Source organism: Anas platyrhynchos, chromosome 6 (genome assembly GCF_047663525.1).
Source record: "Anas platyrhynchos isolate ZD024472 breed Pekin duck chromosome 6, IASCAAS_PekinDuck_T2T, whole genome shotgun sequence".
NCBI classification, from domain to species: domain Eukaryota; kingdom Metazoa; phylum Chordata; class Aves; order Anseriformes; family Anatidae; genus Anas; species Anas platyrhynchos.
This window is the reverse complement of record NC_092592.1, coordinates 25,536,370-25,556,266: the sequence shown is the minus strand read 5'-3', so window position 1 is coordinate 25,556,266 and position 19,897 is coordinate 25,536,370. Positions and strand designations below refer to the sequence as shown.

The 19,897-nt window shown below is 38.4% G+C and overlaps 1 protein-coding gene across 5 annotated transcripts in view; it reads left to right on the top strand.

The window, feature by feature from the left end:
- The window catches only part of BLNK (B cell linker), a 95,403-nt gene that overhangs the window by 47,872 nt on the left and 27,634 nt on the right, over positions 1-19,897 (top strand). For 3 of the 5 annotated variants that reach the window (XM_005013625.5, XM_013093985.4, XM_005013626.5), the window contains exon 4: positions 18,993-19,058. In XM_005013625.5, the coding sequence (XP_005013682.2) occupies positions 18,993-19,058 (66 nt within the window). Of the gene's footprint in view, positions 1-521; positions 1,172-18,992; positions 19,059-19,897 lie in introns of those variants that run through there. The other 2 variants (XM_027460516.3, XM_027460514.3) reach the window with 1 other exon arrangement.

Genomic DNA, 19,897 nt, shown 5'->3' with positions numbered 1-19,897 from the left:
ACTTATTAACATGATGCAGATGAAAGAAGAAAGAAGAGAAAGGTTTCCTACCTAGACCAGACTTAGCTTGTAAATTAAGCCACAGAGGCCAAAGATACAGAAAGAAGAGAGTGGCAACACTATACAAGGCATAGAACGTTTTTTTTTTTTAAAAAAAAAGAAAAAGAAAAAAAAAAAAAAGTCTACCAGAACTACAGGATAAAGCCCAAGCATGAATACCTGCTTACATTGTCACTTATAAATTGACCTTTAAAGAGGAAAAAAAGACCAAGCTTGGGCTGAAGGTATCAGAGCCATTAAACACAGACCAGCTACCTACATCTGGGGTGGGAACAACCTCACCCTGTGCTGATGGAGGGTGTGCTGTTTAGGAAGGCAGGTGAAGAAACGTCTCTTTTTCCCGACGGTGATATTCAAAAGGATAGGGAAAACTGGGTGATCTCTAGTTTTGCTGCAGCCCCTTCGGGAAGGGAAAAGTCCCCGTGGCAGCATGCCAGCATCCGGCACGCCATCACAGGGAGAGATGTGGGGAGCAGAGAAGGGAGCCCAGCATCTCCGGCGGTCCCTGCATTCCTGCCAAGCCCTGCGGCCAGCCCAGGGCTGAGCACCCAGCTGCAGCCTGCTTCCCTGGCCCCTCCACGGCCCGCTGGAGCTCATCGAGATCTCACCCACTGTCAAACCCGGCTGTCGGCACTGCGGGGCCGCCTTCCTCCCTGGCCAAGCCGCCGCTCCCCCAAGACACACGGAGGGGGCTGCGGGGAGGCGCGGGGGAGCCGCGTCCCGTTTCCAGAGGCATTACCCGGGGCTGCCGCGGCCACCTGTGCGGGCCGGGCTGGGCCGGGCCGGGCCGGGGGCGGGCCGGGAGCACCGGGTCCCTCCTCTGCCTGTGCCTGCGGGTGGGACAGGGAGAGAGAGCCTGCAGCGCCCAGCTGCCAAGGCTCCCCTAGCAGGGAAGTTTCCCCCGAGCACGGAGCGGGGTGCTAGCAGGCAGCGTGGCCGTGCTGTGCCGTGCCGTGCCCTTTCCCCTCCCGGCAGGAGGAAGCGGCGGCGCCGGCAGGTGCCGAGTGGCGGTGCCAGGGGCGGCTGAGCCGGGGGTCCCGGCGGGTGGTGGCGCAGCGCGGAGCATGGAGAAGCTGAACAAGCTGGCCGTGCCGGCCGGAGAGAAGCTCAGGTACGGGCTGGGACCCCCGCAGACCCCGCCACGCGTGGGGCAGAGCGGGGCTGCCGGGCACCTGCGGGCGAGGAGCGCGGCGGGGTCGCGGGGAGCCGCATCCTGCACTGGAGGGGAGACACTGGGGGGTTATAGGGACACGGGGGTTACAGGGACACGGGGGGGAACACAGGGGCACGGGCAGAGGCCGTGGGGTTACACCAGGTCCTCGCCGCGGCCGTGCGGGGAAGTGCAAGACGGGTCTGTGGAGGTAACGTGGTGGCTGCTTCGCCGGCAAAGTAGGGGCAAAGGGTTTAAAAGTTTGTTTGCAAAGGTTTAAGAAAACAGGCTTGGACTTGCTAAGGTGTATGAGCCATATGCAAATTTGGGAAAAAAATGGATTAATGGCTTAATGGTTTAATTGGAGTGTCATAAACTGGCTTTCGCAGTTAAGTTCCTGTGGTATTTCCCAGTCTTCGAAAGAACGGGTAGAAGACAGGGAACTGGAAAGCGGGAAATGCTCCTAAATGAAAGAGGACAACTTTAAACACAGGGTTTGAGAGAGAAAAAAAAAAAAAAAAAGCAGAAGCTGACCATTATTGAAGTATTTTTAGTGTGGCTGGACTTGTGCGCTGGTGGAGCGGGTACCTCAGGGCTCTTTCACAATGCCTTTTTTTTCCTGAGTAATTAAAAGAAGTCCTGTTTCAGATGAAGGTTAAAATAGGAACATCTTTTCTTCTTCTTCCTTTTCTTTTTCTATAAAGCAATACTGGAAAACATGCGTTTTTTTCCTAAAATTACTCATATTTAAGCATTTCGTACTAATTCATAAACCATTTACAAGTGTCTCTCCCGCTCTCCAGAAGCCTTCATGCAAATTAAAATATTCCCTTGTAAAGCTAGTCGTGATGGGACAGAATTTCCACCCTCTCCATACTGCTGAAATATTGGGGTGTACTTGTAGAGGTGCGATGACCATTATAGTCCTCAACCTGGCAGGCTGCACTGTACAGCTTGACCATTTCTTGATGGTCCAATGGACCAGGAAGAAGACAGCTAGTTTTCTCACTGTCTGCAGTTCATCACTTCAAATGGTTTAAATGGTGTCAGGCCTTAATGCTGGTTGCATTTAGCTATCTCAAGATAATAAGCTAAGTGATATGATGGAAAACTTGATGCCATCAAGATAGTTACTTGTACCTAATGAAATAAAATATTATTTTCTGTGATAAAGTTGTACCCTCTACACCTCTAGCAAATGCTTAAAACAGGGCTAAAAACAAGATTACTTCCAAATATATAGAGAAGGTCCTACACTTGAGGATTATAATAGTCCACAGCTTCTTTGTGTACCAATTCAAAAGCCTTAAACCAGAAAGGCAGCCATTGCATCCCTTCTGCATCTATCTTTACATGGGCTGACACTCTGCCTTGACCAGAGCTTTTAAATTGTAAAAGAAGGAAGAAGGGGAAGTAGCTCCGCTTTCCTGTATTATCTTGAAGTATTAAAAGCTACTTTTTCTGTCCTTCTCATTGCCAATTCACCTTAGTTGTGCAAGCAGCACACATTTCTCAAACATGAGTGTTTTCACTACGTGCAGGGGAAATGCATGCATGCTTTAGTTTAAACGTGTTTAAATACCTCATTAGACAGAGACTTGGATATGTGGTTACAGTGATCGTACTACAACGTGAGGATTTTAATAACTTATGGCACAAGTTTGCTTGAGATTGTGTTCATAGTGCAAACTTAGAAGCGATGTGCAAATATAGGAAGAGATCAGTTTAACATGGTGGCAGCCATTGCTTCCTTCTTTGAAATGGCCATGTGCCTGCTTTCACTCTGCGACTTGTTGATTTTGCCTTTGACTTCCTAATATAGCCTCCTACCTACAAAGAAGATACGTGTGGCTCAAAATTTCCACCAAATGTTACATGAATGGAAAGGTTATGTTAAAAATCTGCCTTCTTCTGTATGCCAAGATGTAAATGCAGAGAACTTTTCTACAAAGGATAGGTTCAATTGATGTAATTACAGTTCACATACTTTTCTAAAGACAGCTTTCTTAAAATTTCTGCTTTGTAGCAGCAAAAATTAAAGTAGTACTGTTGCTGAGTCAGTGTTTGAGAATAGAACTTTTGATTTATTTTTTTTCAGTGTAGACCTGAAAAAGTAGGTATTATGTGGCTTCAGTAATCTCATCTCCATGGGCATACTTGAATCAAACAGATGCAGCCTTTCATCGAATTAGCAAGCTTTACATTAGATCTCAATTCTTGACATATTCAACACATTTATCGCAACAATAAGAGGTGTAAGCATTCCTATGTGTCTCTAACTACCATGTTGCAGTATGAGCGTTGTTTGCAGTTGAAGTTAAGTCACTCAATTAACTTAAATATCATTTTGATAGGAATGCTGAAACTTCATGGAATTCCATTATTGTTTTAATATAGTGTTTGTTATAAGGTATGTGCAGTATTATAGAAACATTCCCTCAGAATACACTGTTTATTCTAATCGCTTTTATATAGTCAGGAAAACATGAAGTTCCAGGGTTCGTTGTTTATCATTAGATTAATTTATTTAGTGCATGCAAAGAATTTGGTAGTTTGAATGATTTTCTAAAGTGTGGAGTGAAATACATGAGCAATGCTATGCTGACATAGCAGTATCTAGTATGCCTTGATTTCAGAAAATAATTTTATGCTTCAGACAAATGTATACATAAATAGATGCACTCATAATCAGGGATGGTAGTTGGCAAAGGTAACATGAAATTAGCAACTCAAACAATATAGCATCAAACTTGCAGGCTCTTTTGTGGTTCAGCTTCCTTAGACTATGCACCTATGATTCCTGCTCTGTAAATAATTTGTAGCTACTATATATGACTCTGTTATAACATCTCTTCAGACTTGCTGCATTTTTTATTATGACCACAAACCTTAATAATGCCCCTTTGCACACAGCTGCCTTCAGCTGTGTATCACAATGTCATTTTCAAAGGCATCATTACCATCCCCACTGCAGTAACAAACCATGGCATGAAGCAGAAGCGTACCACATGCTTTCACTTGCTGAAGGTCATATAGCCAACATCTTCCAGTTTTCAAAAAGATCACTTTTCCAAGAGTAAAGTTTCCTGTTCACTTGAAATAACTTCATTAAATTGCAGCAGTTTCTCCCTGTCCCACCCAAAAAAGCTCCACCCCAAACCTAAAATCACTATCTCCCCATAACTGACAAATGAAAAACAAGTTGGGGGGGAGGGGAGGGGGACAACTGACTTTTTTTTCTCGGGTAGGATACATGTCAGCTTATTTGCAATGCAAACACAATCCTTTTGTTTTAACATCCCCTGCTAAACAGTAGGGTTTAAGTCCTAATTCTATTAAAAATCAAGAAAAGTTTCCTTGAGGCCTAAATGTCTGTTAGTTGTCTATCAAATTTGAAAGTATTTATGGTCTTTGCTATTTTTCTATGGATAGAGATAGCTTGGCTCTTAACTACTTGGTCTCTTCTTTACTACAAGATTTTTTTGGTGTAGTTTCCTCTTGAAAGGGTATAAGCAGAAAATGAACTCGTTTGGGAGCAAGATGATGTTATACATAGAAGGCATTGGTTTACAATATAGCATGTTTTATCAAAGGGAATGTTTCCTTTTTGAGAGAATAAATTGGGAACATCTGAACATCAGTTCTGAACTGTAAGAAAATGTTTTTATTACAGAAATTCTAATTAATTCTTCTTAATAGTGAATAGGAGCGAATAAAAACTTAATCTTTTTTTTCCTTAAGTTAATGTAGTTTATGTCAGAATCAGAGTAAAAATTAACCAAGGAAAGAAACTGGAGTTTCAAAGCAGTCTCCCCATGACAGAGTTGGGCATCAGAGTTCACAACCAACATTAACGTATTTCCCCTCTTTTAGTTGTATACACTTCAAAGGAAAAGTTACGCAAGTGTACAGGGTTAGTTACATACTGCTTAGTAGTCTAAGAGCCTGAATCAGGAGTTCAACTGTTCCACATTGAGATGTTTCCGGTCTGACCTCTTCTAGTTTCTCATCACTATTTCGTCTCCACAAGTCACTTCTGCTCTTACCTGCTCTGTTCTCTTTCTAGCACGAGCCCTAGCTGCCTTTACCCTTAGGCCCTCAGCCAGAAATGGCCTTTACTACCCATTGCTACCTCCAGCAGCCTTCTTTCTCAGCTTCCAGTTTCCCCTGAAAACTTGCCACTGCACACAGTCATGGCAGTGTACTTTGTGGCACACGCACGTCTTGGCCAAGCTATATGTGAAGTCACAGTGCTGACTGCATGCAACCTCTGAAGTTGAAATGCACAGGAATGGGGAGAAGCAAGCTAACCACCGACATTTGCTATGCTGCTAAGTACAAACACAAATTCTTTGTGTGATTGTTAGGTCCAGTTTGCCCTACCAAAGATAGAGTTTTGATTAAATGATGAAGCTGAGTAATCTCTATTTCCTCTTGCTTTCAGTTAAACAGTTCATGAATCTGTCTCACCTCTGGACTTTGGAATGTAATGAGATACAGAGTGCAAACTTCCCTAAATACCACTAAGAAAATCTATTCTTTCACTCCCAGTGCAACTTCCCCTGTCAAATTCTCCTGCTGTTTCTCTCTCTGCCCTTGCTTCAGCATAGCATAGTCTCCACCCCCATCTATATTTTTTTCCTCATTTCTTCCTGTCTGCACAAGCATTTCATAAGAACAATCCCTTTCAAATTTGTTCTTTTTTTTTTTTTTCCATTATTGTCCTTCTTTCTGGCTATGTTGTTCTGCATGGAGCAATCTTTGTCAGTCTGCCAAGCTGCCCTCTTTGTTTGTTTATTAAAAAACATAAATCATCGTATATAAAGCTTCTAATAAAAACTGTTAGGGGAGGGGGGGGGGGAATCCTGAATCCTGCTGTACTGTTTTTAAACCCAAAAATTCAATACATACTTATATAGAATTTTCCTGCCTACAATGCTGTTTATAGCAAACTGTGTTTGTGTAATTGTCATCCACATATGTTGTATATGAAAATAGAGCAATATGGACAAAATGATTCTGTGTAATACTGAAACCATTCTGAAGAGCTCTTGTTTAATGTAGGTAGCAGCATAAGAATAGAGTCTAGGTTTGCACCAAAACTGTTCACAAGATCAGTTATGCATATACATCACCTTTAGTTTCCTCCTATGTAGGTAAAATTGTTCAGTCACTGGTGTAGCTTATGACAGCACTGCCAAACAGGCACGTTCTTCCAAATAAAATTAGGTCTTCAAGTGACATTGTAGCCCTGCCAAATAATTGTCCACAATAGCAGCATTTGCCAGAACAACTATAAAAAAATAAAATAAGTTATGCCATCTCAGGCCTTTGACTGTCAGTTATTCGGCAAAATTTAGTAATGTAGATTGATCTAAAGATTCACTGTTTGTGGTCTTTTTCTTGTCGAAAAAGCATATGCCCAATACCAAACAAAACCCAATAAATTAATTTCCTTGGCCATAGAAGAAATAAAAATGTTTCAGCAAACTTTGTATATCCTTTTTCACCTCTATTTTAAAACTACACCCCATATAGCTCTGTAGAGAGCTAGATACTAAATCACAGGACATTTCTGTTACCCAGTGATATGCTGATCCAAGAACAAAATAGTTTTGCATGTTACAGAATCGTTCAAAACCTACATACTGCACAGTCCATTATAATTTGATAGATCGTTTTCTTTTTAAATAAATATATGATAATTAAAATTTTGGAAAAAAAAAAAGCCATAAGTGTTGATTTCTTGTTTATTTCCATATGGCATATGGAAAACAACATTAACAAGATGAGGAAAGGGTGTTCCCACATTGATTGAAATTGCTATAAGTACCTCTTTATTTGAAAATGAGCATGATTTTTAGTAGCTCCTTTTTCCCCCTTGGAACTATTCTATGGTCCTATGAAAATACCTCTTTGGCCTACTTGCTATTTTATTGTCTTTTTCAGTGCTGTCCAGTAGTCAAGCAAACCTCTTGAAAGTCAACAGTTGAAAAGTTAGTGAAGAGTAATGGAATCAAGTCGTAGTTCTGCTTGGTGAATTTAGTTTTGGAAAACCATTTAACCCAATCAAAAATCCACACTAACCATATTCAGGTTTGTAACAGGTCAGACAAGGTATAACTGAAACATTTCAAAATGCTGAATACTGTAAGAATCCCATTGCTTTTGCTTTCTGTTTAAAGGATAAGAGATAGCTGGAGCTTCAACACTGCAGGCAATTCCAGCATTTTGAACAAACAGAGGAAAAAATATAAGATTTCAATTATTTGCAGAACAGAAACTGGAAAAAAAAAATGCCTTGTGGAGTTCAGATCATTTTACCATAACATTCAATGTTATGTTAACTGCACTGAAATTTTTGACATTTAAAAGATGTAAATATTTCCTCTCAGTTTGGTTGACCATTATAGTTCAGGATTAAACTGTAGCAGATTACTGTGTGCATGCTGCAATGAGGAAAACTTGTGACCCACTCTGATGTATCTAATGGAAATGCCTCAAAACTACTTTTTTCATAGGAAAATGCATGAATCAATTAAAAGTCACCTCTAGCTATCTGCATTTGACTTGAGCTATCTGCAGATGACTTATAAGTCCCTCATCATTAGATAGTTTTCTCATATACACTTTATGTGGTTAAAATGATCACTGCATTAGTAGACTAATTTTAGTTTTCTCTAGCTTCCTTTATATCTAAGCATAGTAAAGTACATTACAATATGATAGATAAGCAACATCTGCTTCAGAAAGCAAGTATTATTGGTTCTTTATCTCAGCAGATGAGAATTGGAAAACTGATAGATAATGTGGCTGAGAGTGATAGGATTTTCTCATTTGTATTTAGGAACCATCTTAGATTTTCATTAGACTGTGAAAGGGCTATATGTATGATGTGAATAAGTATGGTTTTCACAAAATAAACTAAACGACTGAGGGGTAAAAGAAGCCTCAAAATTCTGTTAGTATCTTAATTCTTCATCTGTTAGTGCATATATTTTGGACAAGTAGATTTCCCTGATAAAAGTGAAGCCATGAGTGCAATGCTACAGGTTTATGATCTCAACAGATATAATATACCACATAATATGTACCTTGGAAAGTATTAAAATAATGCATCCTCAGTCAATAATATGAAAAAGTGAACGTTTATGAAGCTTAGTGCAGGGGTAACTGGGCGAAGTGCCCATGCATACAAGTGGCCAGGACTATAAGGCTAAATGATTCCTTCATGTCTTAAAATACAGACACCAGCAACTGTGCAAGAAGTGCGGAAGCAGCTAAGTGCTACTGCAAGTGCAGTTACGTGGCCAATTTAATTCAGCCTGTTTGAGCTGCTGCCAAAAGAAAGTCCCTTTCTTCCACCCTCCCAATTCTCCTGCTTGCCCTGCAACTCATCTCCACCTTCACACAGGCCCTAGGGTTCCCATGGCCATGTGATGATCCAAATCTGATCTTGCTGATACCAAACTTGGCAAAATTAAAAACAAGTTAGTTTCTCAGTTTAAGTTCCCTAATTCATCATACCTGGGTAAACACTGAGGTCAAAACGAGGAGGGCAGAGAAGAGCAGAATTCCTATTTCAAATGGCAGCCTATGTAGGCTCCACTAAAGTGGCCATATAACTGTAGGGACTGGAATACCTCTCCAAACTTGTAATAAAAATGAATAACTTCAAAATAAACAGAATGGATAGATCCATGAACTGATGATGGGGCATCCACAACTTCTCTCTTTGCTCTCTATGTGTGTCACCTATCTGTGCCCATCTGGGGATGCAATGCTTCTGTGGCTGGAAATCTCTATAAAAAGCAACAAAGCTTTCACAAAAGATCCTAAAAGTAGTGAATTTTAATTTCTTATATCTACTCAGCATATCTAGTGCATATTTACATAAAAGCTATTTTGTTGGAACCAATCTTAGTCACTTGTGAATATAAGGGAGCATTAAAATACCTGGGCTTATTTTTGTCTCTAGGAGTAAGCTAATGGGAGTGTTTAATATTTAATGCCATATCTAGAAGCTCTGCTCTGTTTTATTTGGTTGTCGGAGCACTATTTGGTAGAACAAATGCAGTCCATTATGTATATAAATGCACTTTTGGTTTAAGGAGAAGAATTAAAAGGCTGTTTAGAAAAACCTCCGTTTTCTCTCTCCAGTGCACACAAAGCACCTTGCCTTCAGATTCTTGAGCACCTTGGAAAAACAACATGTTTTATTCTTTCAGTCTCTAAACTTTCTGGATTAAAATCACTAAATTAGAAAGTTTATTTTAGTAGCAATCTTAAATGGCACAAAGACGCTAATGAAGACTACACTCGGATCATGAAGTAAATTTATTGATCTCATGCCAGTGCTGTTGTGCACACATTAGTAAGACCTCAGCACAAAATTTAAGTACGTACCTAACGTTAAGGTGGTTGAATTTAGACATTTGCTTAAATATTTGGTTAAATCTTAGTCATGCCCATTATATAACTTGAAAGAGATTATTTGACGTTCTTCAATAGGTGACCAGAACTAAAATGGGAGATTTGAAATTTGTGGAAGAGGAGTGAGAACAAAGGAACTTTCTCTATTTCAAAACCAAACCAAAATTCAGCCTCTGTGTTTCTGTGTTCAATTAACTCTTTTTTTTTTTTTTTCATTTGCTTTCCTTCATGTGACCAAATCGCATTTTCAATCTACATGACTGCAGGAATGACAGAAATGTTATCCAACCTTTCTAAAACATATGTAAAATCATGACTAAAGGTAATGTTACTGCTGACAGATGGTAATTTTCAGCGCCCTTACCATGTCCTGTCTTTATTCACTTCCCTGCAATGAGTTTGTGCTTCCTCTGTTTGGTAAAATATAAAAAACATACTACTCCTACAATTTCTGTCCTTGTTCTCTCTTACCTGTCAAGCTATAGGGAACAAGTCCTTCATGAAGAGACAGAGCATCTTTTATTTTAACTGGACCAGTATGTTAGAGTAAGCTAATGCCTTTAGATCCCATCTGCTGCTTGCAAGCCTTTCAGAAGAGTAAAGGAAGGAAGCCTTGTTGAATATAGCTTCTGTTTTGTTTGTTTGTTTTAAATGCATCAGGTTGTATCCAGACAACTGGTGCATAAAAGAGATCAGTTAACCAAAAAGACACAGAGCAGGTCAGTTACGGAACAGAAAATCTCTCAACATCTTGTGTCAGGAAGTGATGTGCAATATTCACTTAGCATATTGTAATAGCTGATTATTCTCTGTCCTGTTTATAGTATCGCTAATATCCAGTTGGGATAAAGGGGAGAGCAAACAGGATAAGATGGAAGAAAAAAAAAAAACTGAAATGCCTTCATTTTTTTATTAAATATCTGTAATTTAAAAGGCAGCAGTCCAAAGTGCCTGGCCATCACTGCTTTCTGATATGCATAAACATCTGGGAAGTCCACACAAGTAGTAGAAATAACAAGAGCCAGAACTCTTCTCTGCTAAATTAAAAAGGGGTGTAAAAAAAAAAAAAAAAAATTGCAACAAATGCTGTACAATGTAAACACACAAACCCTTCAGTATTAATACACTGTCCGCACATAGTCAGAACAAGGCTCAGCCTTGACCTAAAAGGAGGGAACAGTTGTACCAAAGTCAGTCCCATTGGTAAGGCTTCTGTTGTCTTAGCCCTGTGGAAAAATCTGCATATGCCTATAGAGGTCAAGAATCAGGATTCCTTGCTAAGTGACTATAAGATTCTTTCATAGTGCAGAATTCCTAGTCACCTGAAACTAATTATACTATTTAATTTCACGTTAGGACTAATTGTGTCAGAGATGTTTATGCCTTTACATGTTATGTATTTTCACTTACTCCATCTGTGTTGGTAGCTAGTAAAAGTGAGTTTGACAGACTCTTTGAGAAGATTACCTAGAGGGCATGTGAAGAAGAAAAGTATAGTCAATATTAAGCTTTTCTGTGCCTCTGTGTGTACCATGTAAACACACACCTGCTGTAATTATGTTTTTTGCTTTTAGACAAAATAGTGCATGATTGAATAACATCCTATTCTGCTCATTCTTCAAACTTAAAAAAAAAAAAAATATATATATATATATATATCTTGACAAAACTAAAATATTTATAGTCATTTCCTAATGTGCCTCTCATGAACACAGCAGAAGACTATTTGTTGTTCGTGCATCCTCTCAGCTAGGTGTCTATAATTGACTTCTCTTCATGAACATGCCTCTTTCAACCTTTCTTCAGAGCTTTGAGATAACTTTACAGATAAAGATCAAAGACTCTTTGCCTTGAGTTGATGGCTTGGAGTCTCAGGTTACCACCTCCAGCTCCAAAATGCCTCTTCTCCCACCATGAGAGGCATTGCAGGGGTTGGATAATGACAAGCTCCCAGAGTGCATATGTGGCAACAGCACCCTATCCCAGATCAGCAGCAACTGAAGCAGTTTATCTGACTGCACCTCAAGAATTCAGCTATGTCTGTATACGTTGTATACACACACCAGCCATGGAAAACACCAGCTGCCACCCAGCCAGCTGATGCCAGTCTGCATTTCCTTGCAAGGAAATTGCTCTCCCGCTGTTCCAGGTAGCATTGTGGTGTGTGCATGTGGACATCTGAAGTACCTGAAGGAGGCCTAAAGAGCTGAAATAGATGCTTTTTGTACTTGGGATTCTCGTTTTGCTTTTGGCTGAGCTACCAGAAGGGAGGTGAAAGGGGAGAATTGTTTTATGCAATTAATTGGGTTGGTTTAAATGAACAAAACTAGCAAGTAATACGAAACTACATCTTACAAAGCTCTCACTCAGATTAAAGATCTCAGTGAGCTTTCACAAAGACTATGCCAGTGATCAGACGTTGCTGGAAGCCTACTACTGTATGTAGTTTGAGAATATATCGTGCAAGATAAGAGCTTCAAGCTGTCAAAATCTCAAGTGATACTCCTGCAAATATGCTTCTAGGTGAGCAAGCTTTCCCCCCCAGCAAGCAGGAGTCTTCCTCTTTGTTCAGAAACAATAACTTTCTTTCTTAATTTTGTCACCTGCATGCCTGTTTATAAAACTAAAAGCTAGTGGAAACACAAAATAAAGAGCAGCTGGGCAGACCATGGTGGAATAACTGAGCTGTGGGGAACAGTAAAGGTTGGGGCTAGGTGTGCTGTTCTCAAGTTTCACGCTTTCATTTTTTTTTTTTTAATAACAAGGGTAGGTATAGTAGTTTTTTCCTTTTTTTGTTCTTTATTTTTTTGGTTTTCATCTTGTAATAACTTAGCTTTTGTTCTCCAAATTCCATTATATTCTTCTAAGCTTTCTATTTTATTTTTTGTGGATCCTTTCTGTAAAACTTTTTAGCCAAAGCTTAAAATGTTAAAGCAAGGGGTTTTGTTGGGAATTTTTGTTGTTGTTTTCTTTAACTTTAAGCTTGTACCTACTAAATCCCATTCTTCCACATTTCTAATGCTAAGCATTTGAATTTGCCTGGAAAAGAAGAATTTTTTTTTTTTTTTTTTTTTTGCTTTACTTGATCTGTTACGCAGCTTTTCTCACAGCAAAGATGAGGGGTACATCCAAAATGAATCTTTCTTGGTTGAAGTAACTGGAGGTAGTTTATCTTCAAAAAAGAGGCTTTCTAGACACAGAACTACAGAGTGCATTGTCAGTGAGAAACAGCCTTACCCAAAATGGTGTAAGAACTTAACCCAGAGTGCAACCTGACTGATTTAAAATGTGATTTTTATATATTATTTTGAAGCCAGTTCAACTTTATCCATTAAAAATCTGAGTTTAGGAAGAGAAAGAATATGCAGGTCAATTAATATTGAATGTATTGATAGTGCTTAAAGCTTCCCCTACAGATCTTCTGTCTGAATACATTCTATTCAAAATTCTGCCCCTTTTCAACTAAAGGAACTTTTCCCAGAGTGCAGATAGGGATTTCTCAAGAGGCACAACTTGATAATTCAGACAGCCTTGGAAGTGCCAAGAATTTAAGAAGGTATAATTCTAGTCCTCCAGATAAACAGAAGTATGCTCATAATATAGAAGACTTCCTGTGAACCATTTAAAACTGGTTTTTGTTTAGCTGCCACTCCCTACTGACACTGCAGTCAGCCCTGTTTCCAGAATCATCATCAGCACCACTCCCAATTTCAAGTGCACATGTCTGTGCTTACAGCCAGATGCACTAAAGCAGCAGTGCCCTCTCTTCCTACCCAGGAGGCTTTGTGGTATTTTCATACAGCTGAGCAGTGTCCTTTGCTATGTGCCTTCCCTCACCACAAAACGAAGCAAAGTGTACAAATTACTGACAGTGTGTGCATGCTGGAGGTTCAAAGTACCGGATTCACTGCACACAAAGATGAAGCTTACTCTCGGTTCCCAGGAGCATGAGGAGATCATTAATGCTCTGAACTGCCTACCCTCTCCCCTCATGTCTCTCTGGGAGAAGGCTGACAAAATCCCCATGTCTTTATCTTTTCCTGAGCACACATCTTGGAATTGAACAGGAAAACAAAAGGCAGACTTGAGCCTGCCTAAATGTCTCCCGGATACTGTAGGGTGGCACACATCTTGGTTAGGGTTAAAAAAGCTCTGTGCACAAGCAAAGGGCTCACTAAAGAGATTTCTGGAGGTGTAGATGATCTTCATGGTCTTTCTAAATAAAGTATGTACACGTATATATGCAGAAACGTGAAGATGTTTAAAATGCTAGTAGTTAAAATCTATCAAATTCATCAAACTGGTGGGAGAATTACTGATAATGTGGAACTGTCTGAAATCAAGACAAATTCCGCTTTCTCATGTCGATGGGCTCTATATCACATCTCACATCTCATTGTTCTTTGAGTTATTTATACTTTCTTCTATTATTTTAAGCTTGGAAAGCTTTTGTGGGATAACTTATATGCAAGAGCGTCAAAAGCTTCTATCTGATTTCCAAGTACATAGATGTGTCATAGGCCAGGCCTATCCATTGCCCTTCACTTCGCATACATTCCTCATGTGCTGAGCTGTGATCAGATCAAAGAGAGGGTGGTTTTGTTTCATTTTATTTTATCTCAAGGCAGCTCTGAGCTCAAGGCAGTCCTTGAACACAGGTAGGTGTTTTGTGACACAGCAAATCCTTCTTTCTGGATGTATTGTATTTGCAGTGGTAAGCCTTTCTGGCTTTCTTTACATATGTATCACAACTAGTGACTCCTTTTTCACAACGTCAGATAATCCTGAATTGCTAGAGGTCAAATTTGATAAGATAAGAAAAATAGGCAAGAGAGGACTAAAAGTGTCATCTTCTAGAAAGGTTTATTCCAAGACTTAAAAGGAAAATGTCCTTTTAAGGACATACTCCCAGACATACTTTTTATTATACTGGACTCATTCTTTCCAAATCTTATCTCCAAGATGGACTGATTTCTACTAAAATCTTTTTTCAGTCAAAAATGCAGTTTTCACTTTAGTGAGGTGGGGAAAAAACTGCATTTAGCACTGCGTGTTTTACTAAGTAGGGAATTCAGAATCAAGAAACCTGAGTTTAATCTTCAATCTTTCATTTAAATATTGCGCTGATCGGTGACTACCTTTCTAGAATATGGGAATTTGCCTATATCAAAAGAGTAGGGCAAGTATAAAGTACGATGTTGGTGGACTTCTCTGAACCCATAAAGCCATGGAGTTTCTACCCATAGGAGAGCACAAAGACATCATAGATAGGCCCAGGCAAGAGCAGCTTCACCCCTGACGTAACACTTCAGCTATATTCACAAGGCTCAAACCAGAACAAGAAAATAGGCCAGGTTTATTTCCATACAATTTTGTGTATACTTTTTTTTTCAGCCAGTAGAAAAATCTATTTCTGGTACAAGTAAATAATTGTTGTCTGCTAACTACTTCATAAATACCTGTTTCACATGACACCTTTCTACCAACTACTAATGCTCTTTGTTGGGCTCCAACAATGAAGATTTAAAAAAAATAATAAATCTGCCTTCAGTATCCTAACAACCCAAGTGAGAATAGAGCTGTTGAAAGGAGAAAAACTAAAATTTGAGAGGCTCTATCCAGTAGCTACAATAGTCAGTCAGGACAATGATTCAGTCAGGAGGGAGTTAGCACCTCTAACAGGCCTGATCTATATACTGAACTGTTTGGCTGCCCTCCACTGTGAAACTGTAAAATACAACTTTAAGTGGAGAGAAGTTAGAGTTGAAGGACTCATTGAACAGTCCTATTTGTTATTCCCTCCGACAGGTAGAATTTCTAATATATTTCTTAGAAACATAAAACTTTTTAGAAGCACTTAGAGCCAAGACTTCCCAATTTCTCATCTGCATGCTTACTATCAGCAATAACTGCAGAACTTTGAAAAGCTATTGTGTGTGCAAGGAGTTCCTGATCAAAGGGTCTCATCCAGTCATAATTGACTTGGATCTCAAAATAGGTATCTATTTCCGAAAAGTGTTTTTCAAAGATCAACAGTGACATAGGCTACACCTCTATCTGCAAGTCCAATTTTACATATAAAAAAAAAAAATAATTCAACTGAAGTTGAATGAAGACTTGGTTCTTGTAGTTAAGAAACAGCTCTTAACTTTAATCTCTTAATTATCTTTCACTACAATGCAAGATTTGCTGCTTATTTTAATTTACAGTCTTAGCTGGCTGAGGGCCTTGAATGAAACATTGAAGTACTTGTTCATCCCAAGAGAACAACTGGAGAATAATCACTAGTTGTTAACAAGATCCTGATTCAGAAGTGTTGTGAAGAATTGTAGTTATGTACTTAAGGCAAGGACTGTCTACATCAGGCCATGGTAGACTCCATATCCTGGATACTCTCAGGGCTGTTGTTCTAATGAGGTGTACTGTGGCAAGAACTTTTTACTGAAGAAATTTTCTTATGTAAAGAAAAGTATTTGAGAGACAGACAAAGTGTTTGAGAACAAGTCGATATGTAGATAGAGGCAACACAGGTGTATGAATGCCCTTCTGTGCTTCACTTTCCTTATTGCTCTGGAATGACTTTCAGGCTTGGGTCAGTGACCCCTAAGAGTCTTCTTCAATAACTTTGCTTTGCCTTTCATATTTTCTACTGTCCCTCTAAAATCACCAGTCAGACAGATGGCTCTGTAAAACTTTCACATGGTAGCATTATATCAGCTTTCATCTCAAGAAATCTCAGCCTTTGTTCGCAAACTGACCAGACTGGTTTTTGCAGCTTGTTCAACTTCATCGGTCAAAGGGGATTCCACTTGAGCTGGAGATCATCCATGCCTGATGACTTTCTACACTCACCACTGTTTTAGTGCATTGCTTACGTCCACAGGCTTGATGCAATTTAAGCTGTCTAGTGGCAACAAACTAGGTATTATAGCAACTCATGTGAGAGCTACATGTATGTGACTTTAAGAAGTGGAAAAAAAAATCATGAATGTGTGTTAGATACTCCCTAATTTATCACACTTTTTAGTTACAAAATAAAATGGCTTCAGGAATTTGATTATGCAAAGTTAGAAGTGTTCTGGTTTCACCTGCATGCAGAAAACCATCTGTGCCGGTAGCAGGACCAGCAACTGTCTTCAATATAAATGCCTCTTCTTAAAAATAAGAATATGTATTAAAATGTTATTTAAAATTTATTCACTGCACATGTGACACTAGTGATAGTCTAATTCATCTAAATATGATCAAATTAAAAACAAAATGTTCTGGGAACTTGTAGTTATAACTTTTGGGGTGGGTTTTATTTTTTTGTTGGTTTATTTTTTCAGAGCCAAGGTGACAGTATGACATAAAATCATTCATATGAAAAATGAAATTTTTTTTCAAAGTATAGCCATAATTTTACCATTGTAAAGATATATATGAATGTCAGAGATGAGTAATAAGCAACATTCAGATCTCAATTTAAACTTAAATTTTTGGTTTGGGCCCTATTTCCAACAAACAATAAATACTGGAGGAAAAATAACTGATTCTTATATGTTTTTTTAATTAAAGGCTGCCAAGCCTTTTTTGAAAATGATACAAACACTTAAAAAGAACCACTTTTCACAAACTAGAACTAAAACATTTAAATCTCCTCTCTCTATTCTCTTTCCATGCTTTTTGTTACTTTTCATTTGTAAGCTCTGCCAAGCCCCAGCTGAGGCACAAAACTGAAAGTTAACTGCAGAAGGTGGCTATCTGTGATATTTCAAACACGAACAGAAGCTGAATTTATTGGGGGGGGGGGGGGGAAGAAAGACACACAAATCCAGAAGATCTAAGATCTTCACCCCCAGATTTGCATATTTAATTAATTTGGTTAGTTCAGATAATAATGCAGAGTTTTTCTCACAGGTATAGTGTATTACTACAAGAAAGGTCTAAATAATTTTCTGGGAATCTGTGTCTCACATCTATAAGTAATTTTATATATATATAAATTAATAGTATGAGCTTTGAGCAAAAGTTAAAAGATACGCTTGTGATTTGCTTGTCAGTTATTCTCATGATTTTTTTTTTGATTAGTTGAGAATCTAAAAAAAAAAAAAAATAGGTTGAATGGCTTTTTCAGTAAAGTTGTGCAAAGACTGAGGCTCTAGCAATACCCTTTATGTATCAGATATGACCCGTGACCTTCACATTTAATTTCAATTTCCTTTGAAAAATTTATTTTAATTTTTAAGAGAGAGCTCCAACTGCCAATGATGAAGATGGAAGATAGCAAAGCTCTACGTGTTACCAAAGCTTCTGCATATTAAGGCTTCAAGTTTAAAGAAAGCTTTAAAAAAGGGCAAGAAAGCTTTGATGTTTTTACTTGTCTTTGTAAGCAAAGCTTCCAAGATTCTGTTGGTAGCCTGATCTTGCATCAAAGATGAGGTAGGCAAGACTAAAACATAGAATAGCATAGACAACTTATAATGAAGAGTGCGAGGCAGAATTTATAAAAAGTCCTTTTTGAAAAAATCATTGCTGCTTTGTTGATTGAGTTAAAATCTTCGGCTTGGGTCTAAGAAAAGATACTTTAATTTAGGTGAACTGGAAGAATGTACTGTGCAAAGAAACTAGAAATATGTATGCTTTCTATAAGAGCTTCTAGGAAGATCAGAGCTCTAACATGTTTCACTATAAACTTTCACATTATAAACTTGTACCTGCTGGCTGAAAAAAAAAATAGAATGAGATATTAATTTAAATTGCCTTGATTACAAATAATTTTTTAATGAGGTCAGTGCAGTTGATGAGTTAAAAACAATCTTTGATTCTAGATATCAGTCCATGTAACTCCTGGAGTCCTGAGATCATCAGTTTTTACAGCTCAGTCACAGATACTGTAACATTTTTTCAGATGGCCTAAGCCCAGCAATGTATCATTTTCCCCTCTCCTGTTATAACTTCAAACATTATGGGACACTACCCATGTAAGAAATGACTTGTATAAATGAGAAATTAGAGAGTATGTCAGTTCTGAACAATATGCTAACATTGAAATATTCTGACCTGTTAGTTGATGTTCTCTTGTGATGCACTTGCTCTTAAATTGATCGTTTAAACTGCGCTGAATTGTTTTAAGGAGAAGGATAACAAAAATCATGCCAAAGAGCTCCCTTAAAAAGGGATGGAAACTTTATAGAATTTATTTTAGCAACTGAAGTACTTATCAAACATTCATGAAACAGTTTTTGATGTGCAAAATATTACTGGAAAGAAAAGAACTGTATATATTGCCTGTGTTTTTCTTAATTTATGTAAATGGGTGTTCAACCACATGGTAATTTTAAGGCTGATGTTGTTTAATATCTTGCAGGAAGCTTCAAAAGATGGTTCACGACATCAAGAAAAATGAAAGTGGGATAATAAACAAATTCAAAAAGTAAGTTTGCAATACAACTCCTAGTTTTCTCTATTTGTGGAAATTCAGATTAAAGTGTTATAACATTATGCTAGTAGTAATGGGACCATATTATTCTGGAAGGATGTACTTCAGTGTATGTTCAGTCCAAACTGTGACATCAGAATTATTATTAAGATTTCGTGAAGTTGCTGCAGAACTGGCCTCCAAAGGGGGGCTGTTTCATAGCACTGAAAATCAGTATTTGGGTGGAACGCATTTTTGTTGTATATTCTTGGGATTGAGCAAAACTTGTTGTTTGGGTGTGTGCCTTTCTCATCTAGCCACTAGTTAGGCTACCTGCTGCAATTAACTTTTAATTTGAGCTCCACTTTGAACTAAATGGTCAGACATAACACTTAGAATTGCCATTAAAATGTTAAATCCTCCTGTTTTTTAGTCACATAAAACAAAATCCACCATTACCTAACAACATCCTTATTCCAGTAAGAAGCACTAACCAGCATAAATATTGATGTCACGTGCATAGGAGTATTATAAAATATTCATGTGTTTTTATACATAGAAAGAAATTCCAGTAATTCTGCATCCTTGTCAGATGAATACCCTATTCAGTTTCCAGTCAAACATCTATTCAAACCAATTAACTATTTAGCTCACTACTTCTTCTTAAGGCAATAGCTCATTTGCATTGAACTTCCATTTGGATGTGATTTTCTCATTCAGATGTCTTTCTTCACGTGAGTCACGGGCTACAAAAGTACTGAGTACTTCTAGAAGTTAATTAGTACACAGTATCTACAGTGTTTCCATGAAGACTATATTAAATTCTAGAAATACAGCTCTCGCCCATAAAAGGC